The 23,658-nt window shown below is 44.1% G+C and overlaps 1 protein-coding gene across 4 annotated transcripts in view; it reads left to right on the forward strand.

Annotated features, from left to right (window-relative positions):
• The window catches only part of usp13 (ubiquitin specific peptidase 13), a 35,350-nt gene extending 11,797 nt beyond the window's left edge, over positions 1-23,553 (forward strand). For all 4 annotated transcript variants that reach the window (XM_082522907.1, XM_082522905.1, XM_082522904.1 and 1 more), the window contains 11 exons: positions 1,012-1,137; positions 5,890-6,043; positions 6,412-6,586; positions 6,708-6,796; positions 7,236-7,358; positions 9,958-9,981; positions 11,999-12,142; positions 17,981-18,150; positions 20,235-20,427; positions 20,772-20,856; positions 21,144-23,553. In XM_082522907.1, coding sequence (XP_082379033.1) covers positions 1,012-1,137; positions 5,890-6,043; positions 6,412-6,586; positions 6,708-6,796; positions 7,236-7,358; positions 9,958-9,981; positions 11,999-12,142; positions 17,981-18,150; positions 20,235-20,427; positions 20,772-20,856; positions 21,144-21,240 — 1,380 coding nt within the window. In that variant the 3' untranslated portion in view covers positions 21,241-23,553. The remainder of the gene's footprint in view (positions 1-1,011; positions 1,138-5,889; positions 6,044-6,411; positions 6,587-6,707; positions 6,797-7,235; positions 7,359-9,957; positions 9,982-11,998; positions 12,143-17,980; positions 18,151-20,234; positions 20,428-20,771; positions 20,857-21,143) is intronic.
• Positions 23,554-23,658: the final 105 nt, after the last annotated feature.

Here is a 23,658-nt window from a genome sequence, read left to right on the forward strand (position 1 = left end):
CGAGCTGTGAGCTTCCTGCATGTGTGATGGGGAATCGTGGTTGGACATATATTGACAGCTGGGGAGATGTGGGGGGAGAGCTTGTATTATGTCAGTGTGACCCAGCACAATCACAGAGTCTCATCAAATTGTTTCCTTAATGCTGGTACACGTTCTCGTGATGGAGGTTGGTGGTTTTACGTGTTAAAGACTATTACTTTTGTTTGATTGCAGAGAAAAAATATAGATTGGATGGCAGCAACATATTTAAACGTCTGCTTATTTTATAGTAACTGCTGGTTTATGCTTTTTCACACTTTAACTTCTGTTTAACCAAAGTAAATGTAGATATGTGTGAAGGAGCCAGGTTAAATGTTTTTGCTGCATCTTTGTGAAAGCACATTTTTATATGTATGGCAGCAACAAAGTTTTAGTCACAAGCTGCAAGTATCAACAGTGATGGCGAGCATTGGAAAAGATGCTTTTTACCTGAGCATTGTGATGCAGACGTCTGTATTTCTTGTTGTGACAGCTAGCTTAAAGTTTGAGTTTTTTAACAAAGAAGGTGGCGATGCCAGTGCAAAGAACCCACCGCAGACCCGATGGTGTTGTCGTTAACATGCTTTTCAGCATACTTGGTTGCTGTTCACACACTCAGTCAGCTGCAGCTCATAGCCCAACTCGCATTGACATCAACAACCCAGGACCCAGTCAGATTTTTAAGCCGGCAAGACGTGATTGCAGATGGCGTGCAGGTGTGTCCATCACCCCTGCAGCAGCACCGCAGACCGTGCCCCCACAGCAGCGAGTTTTCTGTGTTACTTTGTAGCATCATATTTTAGCACATATATTATTGTCACGTTAGACAAACATGTTGATTAGCCTGACATCACACATTCCTTCCAACATCTATAATTCCCACTCTCTGTCAGCTGTCTCTTGTGTTATATGGTCCTCTGAAAAGGCCGAGTATTTACGCGTAGTCAGATTATGTGAGACATCTTTTTATATGTATATATATTTTAATTGCAGCACCAGCAGAAGGGCATCTCTGCTCGAATGTTGAAGGCTCTGGTCAGCAGGGGACACCCAGAGTTTTCCTCCAACAGACAACAAGATGCTCATGAATTCCTCCTGCACATGATCAACCTGGTGGAGGTGAGTGAAGCCGGGTGGAAAAATGTCTTCACATATCCACATGTACACTAATTACACACTTTATTAGACATCCCTTGTTGTGGCCATTTTTGTTGAATGTTTATAAAATGCAATTTGTATTCATTTTTGTTTTTTCTTTAAAGGTGTAAGAATATACTGACCTGGTTTTGTTATGTAAATTTGTAATTAATTTTATTGGAGAAGCTTTTGCAAAGTGATTGGTTTATTAGCTTATGGACCCTCTCATTAATCAAGAGATTAAGAGCACCCTGGATGGGTGTGGTAAAGAGGTTTTTTGTTTGCCAAATGTCAGATGGGAAGACGGGAGGGTTAGGAAATGATTTTTTGACCACTTTTGAAGTTGTTAAAGCAAATTAAGTTAACTTTCGTTTAATTTTAAGTTTTAAGAAGTTATTTGGCTGATTTTTGTTTATAATTTTCCACGAAATAAACGGCATATGATTTTTAAACAATGGAGTCAGAAGTGCGTTCTAAAACAAACCTCCTGTTGCCACCCACGGCCTTTTCTTGGACTTTTTTGGTGTTTGGAACGTAAAAGGCCGCGACATCCCTGTTCAACTGTCTTATAATGCAAATACTGTGTTCAAGTTCAAACTGGGCACCAGAATGGGAAAGAGGTGATTCCAGTGACTGTGAAAGTGACAGGCTGTGACTGCAGAGTTTGCTGAACTGCTGGGATTTCCCAACACGACCTTCTCTATGTTTGAAAAAGAGAAAATATCCAGTGAGTGCGAGTACGAGACGTCAGAGTCAGACTGAGGCTGGCAGCAATAACTCAAATAAACACTTGTTGGAATCAATGTATGCAAATGAGCACAAAGTTGATCTTAAACTGCTTTCAGTGACAACGCACTGCAGTTTGAAAGGCCTCCACAGTCACCAAATTTCAAACTACTAGAGCAAGTTTGGGTTGTGGTGGAAACGGGAGATTCGCATCATGGACGTGGAGTTGAATAAATCTGCAGCAACGTCGAACCAAAATCTCTGATCTTTGTTTCCAGCACCCTGTTGGCACAAAGAATTAGAGAAGTTAAGAAAACAAAGGGGGTCCAAATGGTATTAGCAAGGTGTATCTAATAAAGCGGCTGATGAATGTATAAATCTGGCAAACGACTTTTAGAAATGTGAATGTAAATACATCTGTGAATTCTATATTTGATGTAAGTGTTACAATGTTGCTCTGTAAAATTAAAAAACCCTGACGTCTGTCAGCGTGCCTCGCTGCGTCACAGAAAATCTTTAAAACATCCCACGTGACCGATGTGCTGTAAACTGCAGTTTTCTGTGACATTGTCACAGAGTGGGAGCTGTTGTGGGATATGGTGAGTGTGACACACGGGGACAGACAGTTTATTGGAGGAGGGGCCGTTTGTTTTCGACTAAACACAGCACGCCGTCTCCCTGGTTGGTACATAAACATGGGGTGTGCTGAAATGTCTGTCTCAAGCAGGATATCTATAGACCTCTGCTATCGCTTACACTGTGTGGCCAGATAATGCCTCCGATTCTGCCTCACCCAGGACGCATGCCCTGAGATGGTCTGCACATAAACAAAACATAACAACCAATCTCTCCTAACCTCTGTGGCTGTTGTTAAAAAAAATCATCTGTAGATATATTTCACACTAAATGTGATTAACATTTTTGTTTTTGTTTCCACACCTCCTTTGACCTACTAGTCAGTGTTTACATGCCAGTTTAGTTACCCATACATGGATAACCTGAATAACATCACCACCATCAGCAGCACGCCCAGCCTGTGCCATCCTACAAATATGGCTGAAGTGACATTATAACTCGTGTATTGCTGTAGCATCTTAGAATAGAAGGGCTGGGGTGCAGAGAGGCCTTGGCCTTGGCAAACGAGTGCTTTAATCACAGTGCCATCCTTCACCACAGTCTTCAAATAAACACTGCTTCAATCAGCCCTGCTGAGGATATGGAGCCTGTCAGTGATAATGATTCTTCCTAGTTTTCTAAAAAAGATGCAGCTCTCTCCATTGAGGCATTTGGTAAATTAAAGAGTCACATCAGTGTTTTGAATGGCTGTATTAAGAAATGTGGGTCAAACTGCAGTCACGCTTAAGTCTTGCCAGGAGAGTCTAGAGAGACCACGGCAAAGACAGTCGTTTCTGTGATTTATATATCCAGTCTCTATCCACCTCTTCCCCAGTTTATGTCATTGTCAAATAGAGCTGTTACATTTAACCGTATTTATAATTTGCTTAATATGCCAGCGCTCCCACCTCCGGCAGAGCTCAACAGCAATCTGAGGGAGACTCGGGACATTGAGTCTGACCATGTTCAGCACCTCCGTTGCACTGAGCTGCGGCTGCAAGGTGGTTGGTACCCGTCGTGGTGGTGTCCCCCGAACCAGACGTGAAGGGAACCATCAGACTGACGAAGGAGTCCTGTCAGGTTTGGTTAGCCTAGGACTTCGATGGCAGCTGATAGGTACCGATTGGCCAAGCGGAACATGGTTTGGGAGTGGCTGAAGCAAAAACTCGAGTGTGGGAGGAGTTCAGGGAGGAAAAAGACTTTCGGACTGCCTTGAAGAAACATGGAAAACCGTCAGGCGACTCGGAGGGTAAAGCAGTGCTCTACCTGCACTGTGTGTAGTGGAGCGCTGCTGGCTTCGACCGAGGACATTGTTGCACAGTGGATGGAACTCAGAGGACTTCCTTAGTCTTCCGCAGAGAAAGCAGAGTCTGGAGACGAGGGGGACAACTCGTCTTTTCCGGGGGGAGGTCACTGAAGTAGCTCCTTGGTGCCAGAGCCCCTGGTGTGGACGAGGTTCGCCCTGAGTTCCTGAAGGCTCTGGATGTTGTAGGGCGGGCTTGGTTGAAACGCCTCTGCAGTGCTGCGTGGAGATCAGGTGTGGTACCTCTGGACTGATAGACCGGAGTCGTGGTTCCCATCTTCAAGAAAGGGTGTGCTCCAACTGTAGGGGATCACAGTCCTCAGCCTCCCTGGGAAAGTCTATGCCAGGGTGCTGGAAAGGAAAATGTATCCGTTAGTCGAACCTCGGATAAAGGAGGAACAATGCGGTTTTTGTCCTGGTCGTGGAACCAGGACCATGGACTTGGAGAAGACATTCGACTTTGTCCCTTGGTGTATCCAGTGGGAGGTGCTCAGGGAGTATGGGGTGTTTGGTTAATTGCAGAGCTTGGTCTGCATAGTCTCCAAATCTGAGGCCATGGTCCTCAGCTCGAAAAGGGTGAAGTGCCTACTCTAGGACAAGTTCCCAAGTGGAGGAGTATCTTGGGGTCTTGTTCATGAGTGAAAGGAGAAAGGGACAGGAGATTGACAGACGGATTGATGCTGTGGCTGCAGTGATGCAGACGCTGTACCAGTCCATCATGGCGAAGAGAGAGCTGAGTGTGAAAGCAATGCTCTCAATGTACTTGTTGTTCTACATCCCTACCCCTGTGGTCATGAGCTTTGGGTAGTGACCGAAATACAAGCAGCGGAAATGAGCTTTCTCTGAAGAGTGGCTGTCAATGGAAAATTGTATTTAGTAGTCAGTATAATCTTTTAGTGATATAAGTTTGCATATGGTAGAATACTGCATGTAGTTATTTGTATTAGGAAATATTTAACCATGTATGCTTAGAGGCATATAATTAATTGTGTAGTGACAGGATGTGTGATCTCTAACAGGCTGCAGGCTTGGTGTGCACTCCAGGAATGCACCCCCACGTCCTGGGAGCATGAGAGGTTGCACCTTGTTTTATTGTTTTATTGTTTTAACATAGCTATGTCTGTTTTAGTCTAAGTGCCTTTTTGCCTAGATGAACCGCTGGACTTCTTCACTGTGTTATCTAGGGTGAACCATCTAGGGTGAGGGGGAGATTACCCTCTTCTTAACCAAGGATGTACCTTTTGTGCTTTCATGTTATATGACCCTTTGATCAGCAGCGCACACACACACACACACACACACACACACACAAACGCTCACTGAAGTATAAATAAAGACCGGGGCAGTTTCTTAGTGCGAGTCTCAGTTTGGAGGCTGCCCTTGCTAGCAAGAAGTTCTGTGTGTTTCTCTTCTCTGAGTCTTTACTGAAGAAGTGTTTTAGAATATTTTCCCTAACAGTGGCTTAGAGATGGGGTGAGGAGTTTGGCCATCTTGGAGGAGCTCAGAGTAGAGCCGCTGCTCCTCCACATTGAAAGGAGCCGGTTGAGATGTGCCGGGCCAAGAGGCAGGACACGCTGGAGAGATTATGTCTCTCGGCTGGCCTGGGAACGCCTTGGTGTTTCCCCGGAAAGGCTGGAGGTGGCCGGAGAGAGGCAGGTCGGGGCTTCTCTGCTTAGGCTGCTGCCCCTGCGACCCGGCCCCAGATAACCGAAACAAAATTAATGATGGATGGATGGGACTAATACTTTATGACAGTGGTGTCCAACTCCAGGCCTCGAGGGCCGGTGTCCTGCAGGTTTTAGATGTGTCCTTGATCCAACACAGCTGATTTAAACGGTTAATGACCTCCTCAACATGTCTTGATGTTCTCCAGATGCCTGGTAATGAACTAATCATTTGATTTAGGTGTGTTGACCCAGGGTGAGATCTAAAACCTGCAGGACACCGGCCCTCGAGGCCTGGACTCGGCCAAGCCTGCTTTAGGGATAATAAACTAAAGTCAGCCTGACACATAATCCAAATGTGGTCCGATTCTGTTATCGATGCTCATATTCAGCGTCTCTGAATCGTAAATCTTGGTGTTTCTGCAGAGGAACAGCGCAGGCTCAGAGAATCCAAGTGATGTGTTTCGCTTCCTGGTGGAGGAGCGAGTTCAGTGCTGCCAGACTCGTCGTGTCCGTTACACTCAGCGGGTTGACTACTGCATCCAGCTGCCCGCTCCATTTGAGGCCGCCAGCAATCGAGGTAACGGAGCCCCCACACGCTTACAATGCGAATGGAGGCCACGATTGCCTCTGGTCACTGCAGCAAGTGGGAGAATGAACTGGACCTGCTCTGAGAAGGGAATAATGTTCCCGGCTAAGAGCTGTTTTGTATGTAAGGTATAATTACACCTTCACAGCTTGATATAAAGTATTACGTGACAAATTGTATGTACTATTTAAATGTTGCCAAGATGAGAGTATTTGACTGAAACAGTGGAGTTTTAGTTAAAGCTCTGCAATGCTACACTTACAACAAATACATTGGCTTTTGCAGCTTTTGCAGCACCTTCAGTTCTGAGAATGCTGCAAATGAAAGTGACACATTTTTGTTGTTTTTTTCATTACCAGAGGAGCTACTTGCATATGAGGTCAAGCGTAAGGAAGCAGAAGAGAACATGCGTCCCCCTCCTGAACCAGTGAGAGCGCGGATCCCTTTCACTGCTTGTCTGCAGGCCTTCACAGAGCCGGAAAATGTTCCTGATTTCTGGAGCTCGGCACTGCAGGCCAAGTCAGCTGGAGTCAAGTAAGCAACGTCCACTTGTTCTCGGGCCAGAAATGACCAACGTACACCCCTTTTTAACCAGTATATTTAAACGAAAACCAGCTGGATTCATAAACTGAATTTTCAACACATTCTTTTACAGAACTTCCCGATTTGCCTCGTTCCCAGAGTATCTGGTGGTGCAGATTAAGAAATTCACATTTGGAGTTGATTGGGTGCCGAAAAAACTAGGTAACTAGTATCTCACACTTTAGTGACTGATCAGATTTATTGACCTTATATTTCCCTCCACCAGCATGTCTCAGTAAGTGCAATGCTATAAACCCCCAGCAGAGGGCACCATTAAACTGCAGTTCACAAGGCACAGCAGTGAATCTGTTGCCGGGTGGAGAAAACGTTTCACCTGCACTTTGAACACATGGTTATAAACGTTTATCTGTCATCCTGTCGGTGTCCGTAAAACGCTTTTGCTGTTTAGCTGGTAGTTGAAAATCAATCGGTGTGTTTAGCACCTTAAAATGTTCATAAAGTGTTCAGTTCAGTTCATAAATGGGGAAAAAGGTCAGTTCACGCCTCACATATAGATCGTAATATTTAAAAGTTGATCTGGGAGCTCACTGTTCTTACTGCTGGATTCTTCAGTTTGATACTTTTATATCTCGCTCTGCAGATGTGGTCATTGATGTTCCCGACTTCCTGGATCTGAACCGGCTCCGAGCCACGGGGCTGCAGGCAGGTGAAGAAGAGCTGCCGGACCTCATGCCTCCCATTGTTTTACCCGAAGACACCAGAGGTATGAAATAAAATGGAGGAGGGAGTTTTTAAGCCTATTTGAGTTGAACAATTTGCTCTTTTCTGTATTATTTTCTGTTTGATGTTGACAAATAAACATCCATATATTATAATATATGGCATCTATTAGATGCTGCTCCATTTTTCTCACCCAGAATTCAATGAGAAGGTTACAGGCTCTCATAAATTGCCTGCATTGGCCTACAGGGGTGTTAGCAGTCATGCATGAATTCTAGAAAAACAGTGTACCAGCACCCTTAATTACTCCGGGCGTTTTTGGCCCTTCATCTTTGATTTCACAGTCCCTTATTAATTTTAAAGGGCACTGTTTTCCCAGAGCGCGAAGCCTTTTGTTGTACTGTTTAGCCAAAAAAGCCAAGAATATTTCTTCACTCCATTTATGTGCTAGAAACACCTCAGTATATGAAACTTTGTGTTTACCCTATAACATAACACGTTGCTGCTTAAACCAGCTGCAGTGCCCCAGATCCTTTTTGGCAGGTCTCGGGTATTTTTGTGAATTAAATGGTCTGTGAAATTGTCTCTAATATAATATTCTGCTGAAAGCCACCCATATTCCCTCCTAAGGACACATTAAATGGAATCCCACAGGAAAGGCATGCTCAATCAATTACTGAAGAGTGTTTGTGTTCACAGTGTGGCTAAGCCTAATAGGTTCTAATGATTTCACCAGATCTCCTTGTAACGCACTTCCCTCAGCTCTGGGATTAAAGTACTGGAAGCTAGCGAGTTATAGCACTCAATAAAATATTGTCACTTTTTAAGAAACTTTTTTGCAGGCTTGGTAATATTTCAGCCGTTAAATCCATGCCACTTTAGCCCTTATTAAAAATAAAAAATCAACCCCACAAAGGCAGTGCCCTCCTTTTTGTTTGCCTTTCGTCTCTCTCTGCTCTGTGATTGCAGTTTCCTCCTCCTGTTGTAAAGTTCAGCTACATCAAGTTATCGCTGTCTCTGTTAATATTTCAGCAGATGTGAAGTACAGAGAGTCCTATAATGTTTCAGGCTGTGAGCACATTTGGGGGTGGGCTCGAGCAGAGACGGTAACATCTGAGAGCAGCCTTTGCTGTGCTTCACACATCCATAAACTTGGATCTTTCTTTGGTTTCGTCTGCTGCATCTTAGCACATGAATACACAATAGAAAAACTTTGCACTCGCTTGTCTTAGTGTGCCTAAATATTTTAGGACTGAACATGGTGTGCTGTACTGTCGGTGTCAAACAATCTGAGTGGAGTATCTGCACATTAGAGCATCATTGTTTTGGTTTGCTTAGACCCTGTTACGGCTTGGCGTCCTGTACAGATATCTTTGAGGGCCACAGACACACACATGCTTTTATTTGCAGCAAATCTGCACGTCGCTCTGAGCTTCTATTTCAGGAGGTTAACAACAGCGTTGCCTCTGTAAATCGTGCAGCTAAAGCTGTGAAATGAAAACAGGTCAGAGGAGACAACACGCTGCATTCAATGGCCTTTCAGATTTATTTATTTCACATTCATATGATGAGTTTTGCTGGTTGTAAATGAACCGCTGGCCCGTTCCTCCCCTGCTGGAATTCGCAGTGATTCATCGTTGGTCGCACTTCTATCTCCAAAAGGCTTCAGTGATTCTTATTGATTTCATAGCAGCACACAAATGTGTTTTCCTGTACGCTGCTTGAAGCACATTATTTCTCATTGGTCTGTTTCTATTCACTCAATTATTCCAGGCCATTCAGAAAATGGAAAGTGAATTGTTTTCTTTTGCTTCCACTTTTCTTTTGGTTAAAAAATACAAAATTAACAATCACAAACTGCACACGATGTATTGAAACTGGTTCAGCTTTGTTCCTTCCCTGTTTTGGTTACTCACATTATCCATTTAAACCTATTAAAGCAAACCTGCGATTTAAAAGAAACCATGGAAGATGGCTACTCCAGCTGCATTCACTGGGTCAGTATTTCCTTTCAGTTAATATAGCAAACTGGATAAAACCCAGCAGCCGTCCGAGGGGCTGTAACTGAGGCCATGAGGGGAAAACAAAGGAAAATGAACAAAAGCCTGTGCCGCTCTCAGGCCGTGTTTCTGCATTATTTTTTTTCTTCGTTCACCCGATGTTTTCATATCTGTGTAAAATAAAATGTGTTTGTAGGACACTGACAACATTTCACGGTCCAAAATAACACAGTTGGGCAGTGTTTCTGTGACTCATGAGGGGTGTGGGAGGGGACATTTGCTTCTCCCCTTGATGTTCTGCAGCTAAATGATCCTTTTATGAGAAAGGTAAAAAGAAAATTTAAAAGACAGAAATACCAACTGTGCCCAGGACCCGCCACGGGTACTCGAAAACATCTGGATTCCCTGTGTTACAATGGATTTGTTTGATGAACTGTACCTTTGTTTGTGAATATTAATAACGTGCCGGCAGCTCAGATTTTCCAGGATATTGTCTTGGCCGATTATAGATGCTATCTGTACAAATGTCTGCAAATCTTTTATTATTCTCAAAGAGTGAAATGATTCCAAAACAGAATCAACAGTAAATACAGAGCCAGCGATGGTGATGCTTGACTGTGCCGTGTCCTCCTCCTCTTTCAGATAACTCCATGAGCTCCTTGGACTGTAAGTATTTAATTTCTCTGCACAGCTGTGTGCCAAACTGAATAAACATGCAACATTTCTATAAGTTATAACCATAGAAAATGTATTTCGAGCTCGAAGCAGTGGTGATGAATGCTAGCGAGCTACAGTGGGGCAAAAAAGTATTTAGTCAGCCACCGATTGTGCAAGTTCCCCCACTTAAAATGATGACAGAGGTCAGTAATTTGCACCAGAGGTACACTTCAACTGTGAGAGACAGAATGTGAAAAAAAATCCATGAATCCACATGGTAGGATTTGTAAAGAATTTATTGGTAAATCAGGGTGGAAAATAAGTATTTGGTCAATAACAAAAATACAACTCAATACTTTGTAACATAACCTTTGTTGGCAATAACAGAGGTCAAACGTTTACTATAGGTCTTTACCAGGTTTGCACACACAGTAGCTGGTATTTTGGCCCATTCCTCCATGCAGATCTTCTCGAGAGCAGTGATGTTTTGGGGCTGTCGCCGAGCAACACGGACTTTCAACTCCCGCCACAGATTTTCTATGGGGTTGAGGTCTGGAGACTGGCTAGGCCACTCCAGGACTTTCAAATGCTTCTTACGGAGCCACTCCTTTGTTGCCCGGGCGGTGTGTTTTGGATCATTGTCATGTTGGAAGACCCAGCCTCGTTTCATCTTCAAAGTTCTCACTGATGGAAGGAGGTTTTGGCTCAAAATCTCACGATACATGGCCCCATTCATTCTGTCCTTAACACGGATCAGTCGTCCTGTCCCCTTGGCAGAAAAACAGCCCCATAGCATGATGTTTCCACCCCCATGCTTCACAGTAGGTATGGTGTTCTTGGGACGCAACTCAGTATTCTTCTTCCTCCAAACACGACGAGTTGAGTTTATACCAAAAAGTTCTACTTTGGTTTCATCTGACCACATGACATTCTCCCAATCCTCTGCTGTATCATCCATGTGCTCTCTGGCAAACTTCAGACGGGCCTGGACATGCACTGGCTTCAGCAGCGGAACACGTCTGGCACTGCGGGATTTGATTCCCTGCCGTTGTAGTGTGTTACTGATGGTGACCTTTGTTACTTTGGTCCCAGCTCTCTGCAGGTCATTCACCAGGTCCCCCCGTGTGGTTCTGGGATCTTTGCTCACCGTTCTCATGATCATTTTGACCCCACGGGATGAGATCTTGCGTGGAGCCCCAGATCGAGGGAGATTATCAGTGGTCTTGTATGTCTTCCATTTTCTGATGATTGCTCCCACAGTTGATTTTCTCACATCAAGCTGCTTGCCTATTGTAGATTCACTCTTCCCAGTCTGGTGCAGGTCTACAATACTTTTCCTGGTGTCCTTCGAAAGCTCTTTGGTCTTGGCCATGGCGGAGTTTGGAGTCTGACTGTTTGAGGCTGTGGACAGGTGTCTTTTATACAGATGATGAGTTCAAACAGGTGCCATTCATACAGGTAACGAGTGGGGGACAGAAAAGCTTCATACAGAAGACGTTACAGGTCTGTGAGAGCCAGAGATTTTCCTTGTTTGAGGTGACCAAATACTTATTTTCCACCCTGATTTACGAATAAATTCTTTACAAATCCTACCATGTGGATTCATGGATTTTTTTTCACATTCTGTCTCTCACAGTTGAAGTGTACCTCTGGTGCAAATTACTGACCTCTGTCATCATTTTAAGTGGGGGAACTTGCACAATCGGTGGCTGACTAAATACTTTTTTGCCCCACTGTAAACCTCTGACCTACCTGAGCAGGTGCTGCAGCTGCTCTCGACTTTGTGACAAACTTGGCTTTGCTGTGCAGCTCTGCTTGCTTTAGCCAGACTCATTTCTCTCCTTGATAAATCATCCCTCAACAAAGATGCCTCTGCAGGCCCGACGCTCCTCTGCTCTCTTTGTTTAATGAGTCCCACAGCGGGAGTCGCCACAAATCTGTTTGGCTGTTTAGACTCAAGCCACTGCTACTGTTGAATCAGCAACTGCATGTTTTAGTTATTGATGCTGATTTGTTGTGTCCCCAGCTCCAGAAATAGACGAGGCTGCAGTAATGCAGCTGGCGGAGATGGGCTTTCCGCTGGAGGCCTGCAGGAAGGCGGTGTACTACACGGGGAACATGGGCCCTGAGATGGCCTTCAACTGGATCATAGCCCATATGGAAGAGCCAGGTGAGCCAGCATCACGGCACAATGCACCGAGGATGGAGGATGATGTCGTGGTGGAGTGTGAAATTAAACATGTCACATGACCTCTACAGTCAGAAGTTCTGTACAAACATTTTTCTCAGTTCGGGGCTATAAACATGTTAGTGCTGGTATCAAATTACATGTTGGGACTTATTTGCTTTTTTTCACACATAAAATACTAAATAAAAACAATACAAATGCATTTTTTCCACGATGTACACTTTATATCACCAGAAGCACGCACCCACCCAAATCATTCAGTTCAGGTGTTTCAGTCACTTCTGTGGCTGCAGGTGTGTAAAGTCAGCTGCTGCAGACTGCTTCTACAAACAACTGTGCCACGAACAGGTCGCTTGCAGGAGCTCGGTGAATTTCAGCGCGGCGCTGTGAAAGGACACCACCTGTGCAGTCCACTCGTTAAATTTCCTTCTTACTAAATATTCCACAGTCAACTGTTAGTGGCGTTATAACAAAGTGGTTGCAGTTGGGAACAACAGCAACTGAAGTGGAAAGAGAACTCCTCTGTGCCGAGTGTAAAGTTTGGTGGAGGAGGAAATTCTTAATGCTTCGACATGCCAAGATGTTTTGGACAACTTCATGCTCCTGAATTTGTGGGAACAGTTTGGGAACGGCCTCTTCCTGTTCCAACATGACTGCGCACCAGTGCACAAAGAAAGGTCCATAAAGACGAGGATGAACACATGTTAGGTTGAAGAACACGACTGGCCTGCACAGAGTCCTGGCTTCAACCTGACAGAACAGCTCTGGGATAAATTAAAGCAGCGACTGTGAGCCGGGCCTTCTCGTTATAGTGTGTCAAAGTGCAACTAGTGTTTTAAACCTGCAAACATTCACAGCGAGGCTTCAAGACAGCATGGTGGTGATACGAAATGAGTGTGGGGAGAGTGCTGAGGATTCAAGGAGTAACTGTAATCCAGACAAAGGTAGAAATACTAGAGACAAGTAATAGAAGAGCTGCAGTGAAAACAGACAAAGTTTAGATGTTGGTCAGATTACATAAGATGTCTGTGTTGCATGTTTTTATCCACATATCAGCCAAAGGCATTTCCCCCACTGTGGTGCTGACAGAATGCATTACACAGACAGGTACGTTTATTTGTTGGGGACCTTTTTAAACACAGAGGTAATTGAAAGTGAGAGACGCATCACATCTCATGTTCTTCCATTGCATGCACTATGTTCTTTTGTGTGCTGCAGGTGCTTATCTGTGCTCACCTGCGTGCACGATCGTCTCCAGAAACTTTGTCTGGACTGACTTTGTGTCTTTGTGCTGAGATGTTCCCCTGAGGTGCAGACTCACGTTTTTATTTCCCTGGTTGGCTGTAAAGGGCCTCTCCAGAGGAGTTTTTAAATGGGCTTGATGGATCTACAAAACGGGCTGCATTCAGGCTCAGTGACATCAGCTAAAGGGTCCATCCTGCACGGAGGTTCTTTCAGCTTATTTTGGTTTGACAACTAAACCGCTGTTCACCTAATCACTTTAGACGCCGCAGTGAATATAAACAGCACGAGGGCTTTAAAGACAATGTGACACGGCCGTAGTTTAAGACTTCACATGCAAACATCTGCTCTTCTGTTCGGCAGCCTGACAGAGCGGCGTCTTTCTGTGGTATAAACACATCTGTATAGGAGGCGAGCAGAAGGACGCAAAACAAGGAGAACGAGACAGAGATGATAGGGGGAGATAAGTGGTGCGCAATTTAATTTATGGCAAGCAGAGTAATGAAGGCTGTGTTTATGGCCAACAGTAAGTCGTTCTATTGGGAGTGTCCTTGTTCCTCAGCGGTCATTGTGCACCTTCAGCAAATTCAACTAAAAGTAAGAGAAGTGTGTTGTACTTAAAAATGAGTATTTCCATTCCATGCTCAGTTTCACTGTTCAGCATATGTAAAACGTTCACCAGATATAAAAGTAATATTCCTTTGATTTCTCTTTTAAAAAATCTGATTGGCATATAGTTCATTTTAATGCGTTTAAAATAGCTACAAGTTGAAATGGTGGTTAGCGCTTTACTGTATCACAGACAGAAGCTCAAATATTCGGGTAAGCGTTTGATGACGGTGCAGGGAGGAATAAAACTCCCTTTTAGCAGAGAAACCTCTGGCAGGGCCAGGCTCAGGGAGAGGCAACCATCTGCTGCATTCAGCTGAGGCACCGAGGGTAAAAAGGGAAATGATGAGCATGGAGAGACAACAGACGACAAACAATAATAGTATGACAGTAAACACTGGGCTGGCTGGTGGAGCCAGTAAAAGCAGATGGTAAACAAGCAGCTCTGAAGCCAGAGATACCTGCAGGAAGGGACGGCGAGGACAGCGAGGGACAAACGCTAACTAAGACAAAGAGTTAATGATATGCAACAGTGGCATATAAGCTTGTGGAGGCTGAAATAGAGTAGATGGGAGGTTTTCAGGGACAGACCCAGACAGCATAAATAAGATTCAGGCTTAAAGAGTTTCTAATCCTCATCTTAAAGGCAGAGAGGGGAGTCTGTTTCCCACATCCAAACTGGGAGCTGACTGGGAACAGGCCAGAAATCTCTGCATAACATTCAATTCAATTCAATTTTATTTATACAGCGCCAGATCACAACAACAGTCGCCTCAAGGTGCTTTATATTGTACAGTAGATCGTATAATAATGGATTCAGAGAAAACCCAACAATCACATGACCCCCTATGAACAAGCATTTTTGGCGACAGTGGGAAGGAAAAACTCCCTTTTAACAGGAAGAAACCTCCAGCAGAACCAGGCTCAGGGAGGGGCGGGGCCATCTGCTGTGATTGGTTGGGGTGAGAGAAGGAAGACAGGATAAAGACATGCTGTGGAAGAGAGACAGAGATTAATAGCAGATATGATTCAATGCATCATGGGAATCCCCCGGCAGCCTACGTCTATTGCAGCATAACTAAGGGAGGATTCAGGGTCACCTGGTCCAGCCCTAACTATATGCTTTAGCAAAAAGGAAAGTTTGAAGCCTAATCTTGAAAGTAGAGATAGTGTCTGTCTCCTGAATCCAAACTGGAAGCTGGTTCCACAGAAGAGGGGCCTGAAAACTGAAGGCTCTGCCTCCCATTCTACTTTTAAATACTCTAGGAACAACAAGTAGGCCTGCAGAGCGAGAGCAAAGTGCTCTAATAGGGTGATATGGTACTACAAGGTCATTAAGATAAGATGGGGCCTGATTATTTAAGACCTTGTATGTGAGGAGCAGGACTTTGAATTCTGGATTTAACAGGAAGCCAAAACAGGAGAAACCTGCTCTCTCTTTCTAGTCCCTGTCAGGACTCTTGCTGCAGCATTTTGGATCAGCTGAAGGCTTTTCAGGGAGTTTTTAGGACTTCCTGATAATAATGAATTGCAGTCGTCCAGCCTGGAAGTAATAAATGCATGAACTAGTTTTTCAGCGTCACTCTGAGACAGGATATTTCTAACTTTAGAGATGTTGCGCAAATGGAAGAAAGCAGTCTTACATATTTGTTTAATATGTGCATTGAAGGACATGTCCTGGTCAAAAATGACTCCAAGGTTCCTCACAGTGTTATTGGAGGCCAAGGTAATGCCATCCAGAGTAAGAATCTGGTTACATACCATATTTCTAGGCTTTTCAGGGCCGAGTACAATAACCTCAGTTTGATCTGAATTAAGAAGCAGAAAGTTAGCGGCCATCCAGGTCTTTATGTCTTTAAGACATTCCTGCAGTTTAACTCATTGGTGTGTGTTATCTGGCTTCATGGACAGATAGAGCTGGGTGTCATCTGCATAGCAGTGTAAATGTATGCTATGTCTTCTAATGATGCTGCCTAAGGGAAGCATGTATAATGTAAACAGAATTGGTCCTAGCACTGAACCCTGTGGAACTCCATAATTAACCTCAGTGTGTGAAGAGGACTCTCCATTTACATGCACAAACTGGAGTCTATTAGATAGAAATGATACAAACCACTGCAGTGCAGTACCTGTAATACCTGCAGTATTCTACCTTTGATTCCTTTACAAAACAACAAGCATATTTGCACTAAGGGAGGGAAGTGCCAATAGCAAACATAAGACCTTTTCAGATATGATTGAGCTTTTTTCTGTTTAAAAAATATTCAGTTCTGCATTTTACAAAGAGAAGCTGGTACTGGAGAAATATGATCAGCCTAGTTCCTGCTAGTACTCGTGCTGCAGCATTTTTTTTCACATTTACATCCTGATAATAAGGACAGAAATCTAGTTCAGAATACACTAAATGAACAGAAATACTGGACAAGCCACATGTTACACTCACAGGAGCTTTGAAGCTCGCAGTTACTGCGTCAGCAAAGCATTGGTGGCAATTTCCCATCAGGGACAATAAAGTTACCATTGACCATTTTGCACTCTGCACTCAGTGACTCTGTAACTTTACATGGTCACCCACTTCCTGGCTGAGTGGTTCTTCAATGCTTCCACTTTGCAGTAATACCACTTACAAGGTTATCGTGGATTATCTAGTAGGTGACTTGTCGAGTCGTTGGCGTTCTGTTACAGCATCACGCTCAAATTCAGTGAGATCTTCTCTTTAGAACAGTCCATTCTTTCACAAAGGTTCGCATGGCCAGGTGCTTGAGTTCATACACCTGTGGAACTGAAAACACTAGATTCAAAGATTACAAGGTGTGGCCTAATATTTCTGGGAGCCTGCCTTGGAAATACACCAGCCTGATTGGATGAGCAAAAGTACAGATGGTTGGCTTGATGGATGACCAATAACTTTTGTCTCTATCGTGCAGATAGATAGATAGATAGATAGATAGATAGATAGATAGATAGATAGGTGCCTCATTTTCTCAGTACTTCAGCTAAAGGAAAGTAGTGATAGAGACCTGATTTACATGCAAGTCAAAGAAGACCTCTCTTTCAGGAAATGGCCTGAGATTTCTAGCAATGGTATTGGAGGTTAAGTATATGCTGTCCAGATAGTGCATAGATGGTGTTTCTGAGGCTTTTTGTGCCAACTCGTTTAGTTTAGTCTGAATTGAGAAAGAGGAACATTACAGGTCTACAGTCAGAGGTATGAATTTACCTTATTTGAAACCCGAGACAAAGAAAAGTGAAGTGTGTCAGTGAGGTGAGCGGCCACGCTCTGCCAGAACAGCTCAAGTGACTCTAAAAGTCTCTGAAAGGGAGTCGCACACTTTCTTTCCCCTCATGTTGTTTGATGGTGGTGTGCACTGCAGTCTGGTTTCAGATCTCCCATTGGTCTTCACTTTAGTTTAGATTTGGTGAAACTGAAGGTTGTAGCATATGATTCACATCATTTTCATACTCACTGAATTACATGGAGACTCGTCACGAAGGGTGTTGTGTTTGGACCATCCCTGCCAGCCCCACAGAGCTGGAGTCCCTCAGCGTAGGGTCCAGGTGTTTCCTGGTGTTCGTTGCCAGCCTGTACATCTGTTTGGAGAGGCGTAAGCACCTCAACAGATCAACACTCGTGGTGTGCAGACCCCCCCAAGCAAACCTGACTGTGACAAACAATCCACAGGGTGCATTTGTGTGTGTCGTTTCCACTACAGAGCATCGGGATGCCTCCCACACGCCCTCCTAACGTGACCGTTTGCTGTTTCTGTGTTTGAAATATTCTTAGTGCCAGTTAGTCACACACCAGTCGGACGTCTGTGATCAGCTTTAATCGCTTTACAGTTTGAATTAGCGTTGTCTCTAGAAAATGCGACTTTTGACCTCCAAAGCAGAAACGCACAGTAATTAGGTTAAACATAAATGGGAATGTGCTGCATCATTATTTTTTCCTTTGTCTCTTTTTCCTCGCAGACTTTGCAGAGCCGCTCACTCTGCCCTCCATGATTGATCCCGGCCCCTCCGCCGGTGACAGCCCCACGGGCGCCGCCCTGCTGGGCAACTCGCCCCCCGAGGAGAGCATTGCCATCCTTACCTCAATGGGCTTTCCCCGCACTCACAGCATCCACGCGCTGAAAGCCACGGTCAGTCTTCTGCCCACTATGTCCACTGGAGTCTTTCTAGCCACTAGCACAAAAAATGTTTAAAATACATCAGATAATTATTTTGGTAATTATCCAGGATGTCTTACAAATACCATTTTGTGTGACTGAAAAGGTCTTCTGCTGCAGTTCGTGAGAGCAGGGATTTGTTTTAAACACGAGGGGCACCCGACGGCCTGTGTGGACAGCGATGGTCAGCCTGTCTGAGCCGATAAGGTGGTGCCTGTATCTCAGCCTGTTTAACATGCAATACTTTACATATTTATATAGAAATAAATCAGAGCCGAGGACGGAAATCCGGACGACAAAGAACCACCCACGCGCTTCGCTGTCTCTGATGGGTTCGGGACAAAAACACAGCTCTGACCTCCAGGCACCATAAATGTTGTTAGTTTGAAACGCAAGAGGAAAGAAACTCTGACAATTAGTCATTCATTGAGTCATTAAAACGGGTAACAATCAGGAAAATACGGCCTGTAAACCTCGAAGAAACACTGAGCAAATGGAACAATGTGTCAGGAGGTGAAGTTGGTGTAAGGCGGCGTGGTGATTTTAAACAGAGGGCAAAGTGCAGATGTGATTGGTCGTACATGTCAGAGGGATTAGAAATGTCTGCATTTAGCTGTAATCCCAGCAGCCTGTCAGGTTTAGGAACAGCTCACGGCTCACTGACACTTTAACTCGCTGTATCATCACATAAGATTCACTTTGAATGCATTCATAGTGTTGATTTATTTTTTCAATGAGTCAAGCGTGATACAGTTGCAGTAAATCTATCAGTGTTGTTTTGAAATGGCCTCTGATTCTCATCTTTCAAAGTGCGCCCTCAGCAAAAATAGCCCAGCAGACTGTTAGTCAGACGCACAAATAGACACACCAGGCTTCTCATCATCAGTGAGCCCAACTCGCTGCCTGCCTCCGTGTTGTTGAAGTGGAAAAAAGCTCACGTTGGTCCTGAGGGATGGAGGTGTGAAACAGAGAAGCGGTCTCAAGTCTTGGTTCATTATTAGCACAAAATTAGGAAGAAAAAGAGAGTTGCTCTTCAAGCGCAGTGACCCGCCCGGCAACATCAGGCAGCTTAACTCCTCATCATCCCGACATGCTCCTCACGCTGACATTCCCCAGGCATCACACCTCTATTTTGGACCGAACGCAAACATCCTCTGTGGAAAAATGAGCACAGGCAGATGTTTGCGTTCACCTTTCTAGTAAATAATTGTTCATTTAACACGTTCCTAAAAGTGCTTTTTATGAGGAGTTTATCCAAGATGCACTGGAGCTGTGGGGGAAAATAAATCCCCCCAAAATTCAATCATCAGCTCTGGTTTTATTCCCACGAGTACTGCTTCTACTGTCACTGTTGATTTGAGCATTTCAGGAAATAATTTTTCCAGGAAAAGCAGAAATATTTGTGGGTGTGGTTAAGGATGTAGAGCAGGTCATCCACTAATTGGAAAGTTTGTAGTTTGATCCCTGGCTGCTGCAGCCTGGACAAGATGCTGAACCCCGAATTGCTCCCAGTGCATTCACTGGAGTGTGAATGTTAGAAAAAAGCTGCTTGTATGAATGTGTGTGAATGAGATAAAAGTGCTTTAACCTCCTAGGACCTGCGTCCACATATGAAGACATCACATTTTGGGTTATTTAGACCAAAATACTCCATTTTGCTCTACAAAGGCCTGAAATCCACTCACGAGGACATTATACTGCTACTGTTCTATCAGAATTTTAAACAAATATCCTCATGTGTGGCTCCTATTTTTCATAAAAACTCAAATAATGTAAAAAAACAAAATCTGGTAATTCTTTGTTTTTACATTCATTGGGCCCCAATGTGACCAAATATCAAAGAGAAATAAAAATGCATGCCGTGGAAGAGTTCGGGTCTTAGGAGGTTAAGAAAAGCCCTTTGTATAAGAACCGGTCCATTACCTGGTGAGCATGTTCACATCTGCATGAGAAGAAGAGATTCCCTATGGTTCTTAGCATTCCTGGGATATTACGGCCTTTTTAGTTCTGAATGTCAGCGAGCTGACCGTGTTTGCGCCGCTTTTGGCATTTTACAGAACAATAATCTTGAACGAGCTCTCGACTGGATCTTCACCCACCCGGAGGAGGAGGAGGAGAGTGATGCCCTTTCAGACATGGCTGACACAGAGCCCAATGACAACGCCTTCTCCAACGCCAACTCGCACAGCGACTCCACGCTGTCCCCAGACGGAGACGCGTCGGGCCCCAGAGTCAAAGACGGACCGGGACGTGAGTGACTCTGCACGACCGCCGCTCCGACAGAAACATACTGCTTCTCTGCCCTTGAATTTAATCTCGACATTGTGAGCGTCCACGGGCCATTTTAGCCCCAGTCAGGTCTGATTATGACGCGTGCTGTACCCACGTGCTGCTGGGCACTGGATTTCAAGGTGTAGCAGCATCAAAAAACAATTTAAATTCCTTCATTTTATCCCCACGTGCTAAATACATCACCTGTTTTTAAGTTAAAACTGAAAATGAGCACTTTATTAGATAATTATCACTTTAATTGTTTTTCTGTAAATATGCGTTAGTTTGTCACTCACTGACTTTGTTCTTCTTCTTTTTCTAAGGATATGAGCTCTTCGCCTTCATCAGTCACATGGGAGCGTCCACGATGTCTGGACATTATGTTTGTCACATCAAAAAGGAGGGACGGTGAGCGGCACGCAGTGTTTCATGTTACAGAGCTGACGACCTGTCACAGAAACATCTCTGATGTCTCATCTCGTTGCATTAACTGTGTACAGATTTATTATTGTTTTTAGTTCTACGATAGTTCACCAGTCTGGCTGCGTGCTGCTGGATCATAACTGAGCCTGTTTCCTCTTTACACTGAGTAGAAAAAGAATAATGAACCCATTAAATCTTTTCATTCAAATTTGAGAAAAATGACACTTTAAAAGCATTTGTGTGAATTTAATGTGCACTTCTCCCGCCTGCAGGTGGGTGATCTACAACGACCACAAAGTGTGTTTGTCAGAAAGACCTCCAAAGGACTTGGGCTACGTCTACTTTTACCATCGACTGTCGAGCAGTTAGACCGCTGCTCGCTGCGCCGTGTCCTTTAAATAACCACAGACCCAGAAGACTGGCAGACAACTGTGACGTCTCAGTGGGAACGATGGGATAACCTCTCCGACCAGCTGCTTGCCTTATTGTGATGTCATTCTGGAGCAACCAGGAACTCTGGTCAGAAGGGAAAGCGATGTGCTTTTTGTGTATTAGTGTTATGCTTTAAATATCAGTGTTTGTGTTCAAAGAAAGAACATGTCTTTACAGTGTTGGTACAGAGGGATCTGTGCAATTTCTACGATTGTGCTCTTTACACGAAACAACGCCACATATCAACTCTCAGTCTTTCTCCTCTTCTCTGCCTTCAGTCACTGTGCCGTTTTTTCTTTTTTCCCAAAGTGGTGCATTTTATAAATGTGTACTTAAGTGCAGTGCTTCACTGCCAGCCCTGCTCTGAAACTGCAACAACAAACAAGAAGCTCCTGTGCTGCAGGGGGCTTTGCATTGAATGTTTTGAGAAACTGGAAAGAGAAGAGGAGCGCGATGCTCCTTCCACAGTGCAATCCCAAGTGCTTCATGTAAAACATTACAAATATGAAGCGGAGCAAAATTCACTAAGAATGAAAAGGTTTTGGTTTTCCACACATGGAAGTCACCACGTGAGTTTCAGAGTGATAAATGGGCATTAACTCGATTCGTCCCGGTTATGCTCGAGGCCGACGTGTACGTTTGTCACATTTAATGAAAAACCTTCAACGCCCTGATGCGCCGGCTGTCAGGATGTTAGTGTCATTTCTGTCCCTGTTGCACTTTTTTGACTTTTTCCTGTACCTGCACTGTACTTGCCAGTCACAAACTACCAGGACTCATGTCTGAAGTGCGGCACTGCCAAGGAGATTATATTCATTTGATTCGATCTAATTAAGGCCAGCCTGGCTGTCCAGTCGTCCCTGTTCAGGGAGGTTGCATAGTAACGTAGGTGAACCTTTTGTGTACATAATTTTTGCTCAAAGTGCAAAATATCTGCAAACTCGACATAACTGTTACTGGGCTGCACCTGGCTCCCGCTGGTTCTTTTATCACTCTGACAGATTCAGACTGTAGCCCAGAAGCTAAAACGATTGTTTCAGGCCATGTAAGTTTGAATGTTTTTGTCTAGAGCAATATGCACTAATAACCAAATCTGCTGTTGAACAGCTGTACGAGAACAGCTGTACAGTGACCGTACCTCCTCTGAATGTATACACTCGTGGTGCTCGCTGCAAACAAAACACTCAGACATGACTGTGATGCTACAGCGGGCCACTCTTTAGGGCCTGGAGCTGGTCTAGCCTCCAGCTCTCTGCTTTATCTGCTCAGTAATATTCATAATGTGCAGGATGGATTAAACACTGTGCTCTTGACTGTCAGTATCTCCATACTTGGCTTCATATCTTTATTTTTATTCACGTTTTATTCATCTCGGAGAGCGCGGTCTGCTTCCGGTAGCATATTTGAAGGTGGAGTTCTGCTCAAATTAATCGTAATTTATCAAACGTTGAATTACAGTTAATTATTTTAGGCTCTCGTACTCAAAGGGAAGACGTGCTGTTGACAAAGAGAGTAGAAAAGAAAAGCAGAACAGCACCACGATGGTTTCTACGGGCGTTTTTCATTGACACAGACAAAAAACACTAATGTAATTTATATAACAAATCCATATGACTCCCCTTTAACAACACTGTGCCTCGATTTCCCTGAGCAAATCTTAGCCTCTTACCAGAGAAACTGTTTGTCTATGCATTGGGGAATACTAAACATCTCTATGCAAGTCTTGTGTTTGTGCCTCTCGTCGTCGCTGAGTGAGTGACAAGCTTTTGCCTAATGATGGGTAGCTGTCTCTGCTCCTCTCGTGGTCCCGGCTCGTTGCCGTCTTTCTGTCCTCGTCTTTCAGCTTTCTCTCCAGCTCCGTCGCTTCCATTCTTCTCTACCTTGTTTAAAACGTAATGGTTCATTTTGTCATATAAAAAAGGTTTTTTCCACTGTCAGCATGTTAACTAGAGATGGACATTTAGTCGTCTGGGTTGTACCGTTGTACTCTTGTGAGCTTCATTCTCTTTTTCTCTCCATTTAACTAAATGTCAAAAAGCTTCTTGACCTGTTTCTAATCTTTCTGCCTTTTTTGTCAGTTCTGTAGTTTTCATTTCAGAGCTCTCCTTGAACTGATTATTTTAAGCTGACTTTTGTAATGTATCCAAATATGGCTTAGGTGTATGTGAACAGAGTCATGGCAGTCCAGTGTACCAGTGGCACTGTTTACTTACGATGTTTGGATCATTTAATAAACGACATGTTTGTTGAGACCTGGCTTCATCGTGTCGGGCAGGAGTCGGCACAATAAAGACACGGGAGTGTCGAATATATAACAACACTTTATTTTAAAAGATTACTTTCATGTTGTACGTT

This window comes from Aulonocara stuartgranti (genome assembly GCF_965226115.1).
Source record: "Aulonocara stuartgranti genome assembly, chromosome: 23".
Classification (NCBI taxonomy): domain Eukaryota; kingdom Metazoa; phylum Chordata; class Actinopteri; order Cichliformes; family Cichlidae; genus Aulonocara; species Aulonocara stuartgranti.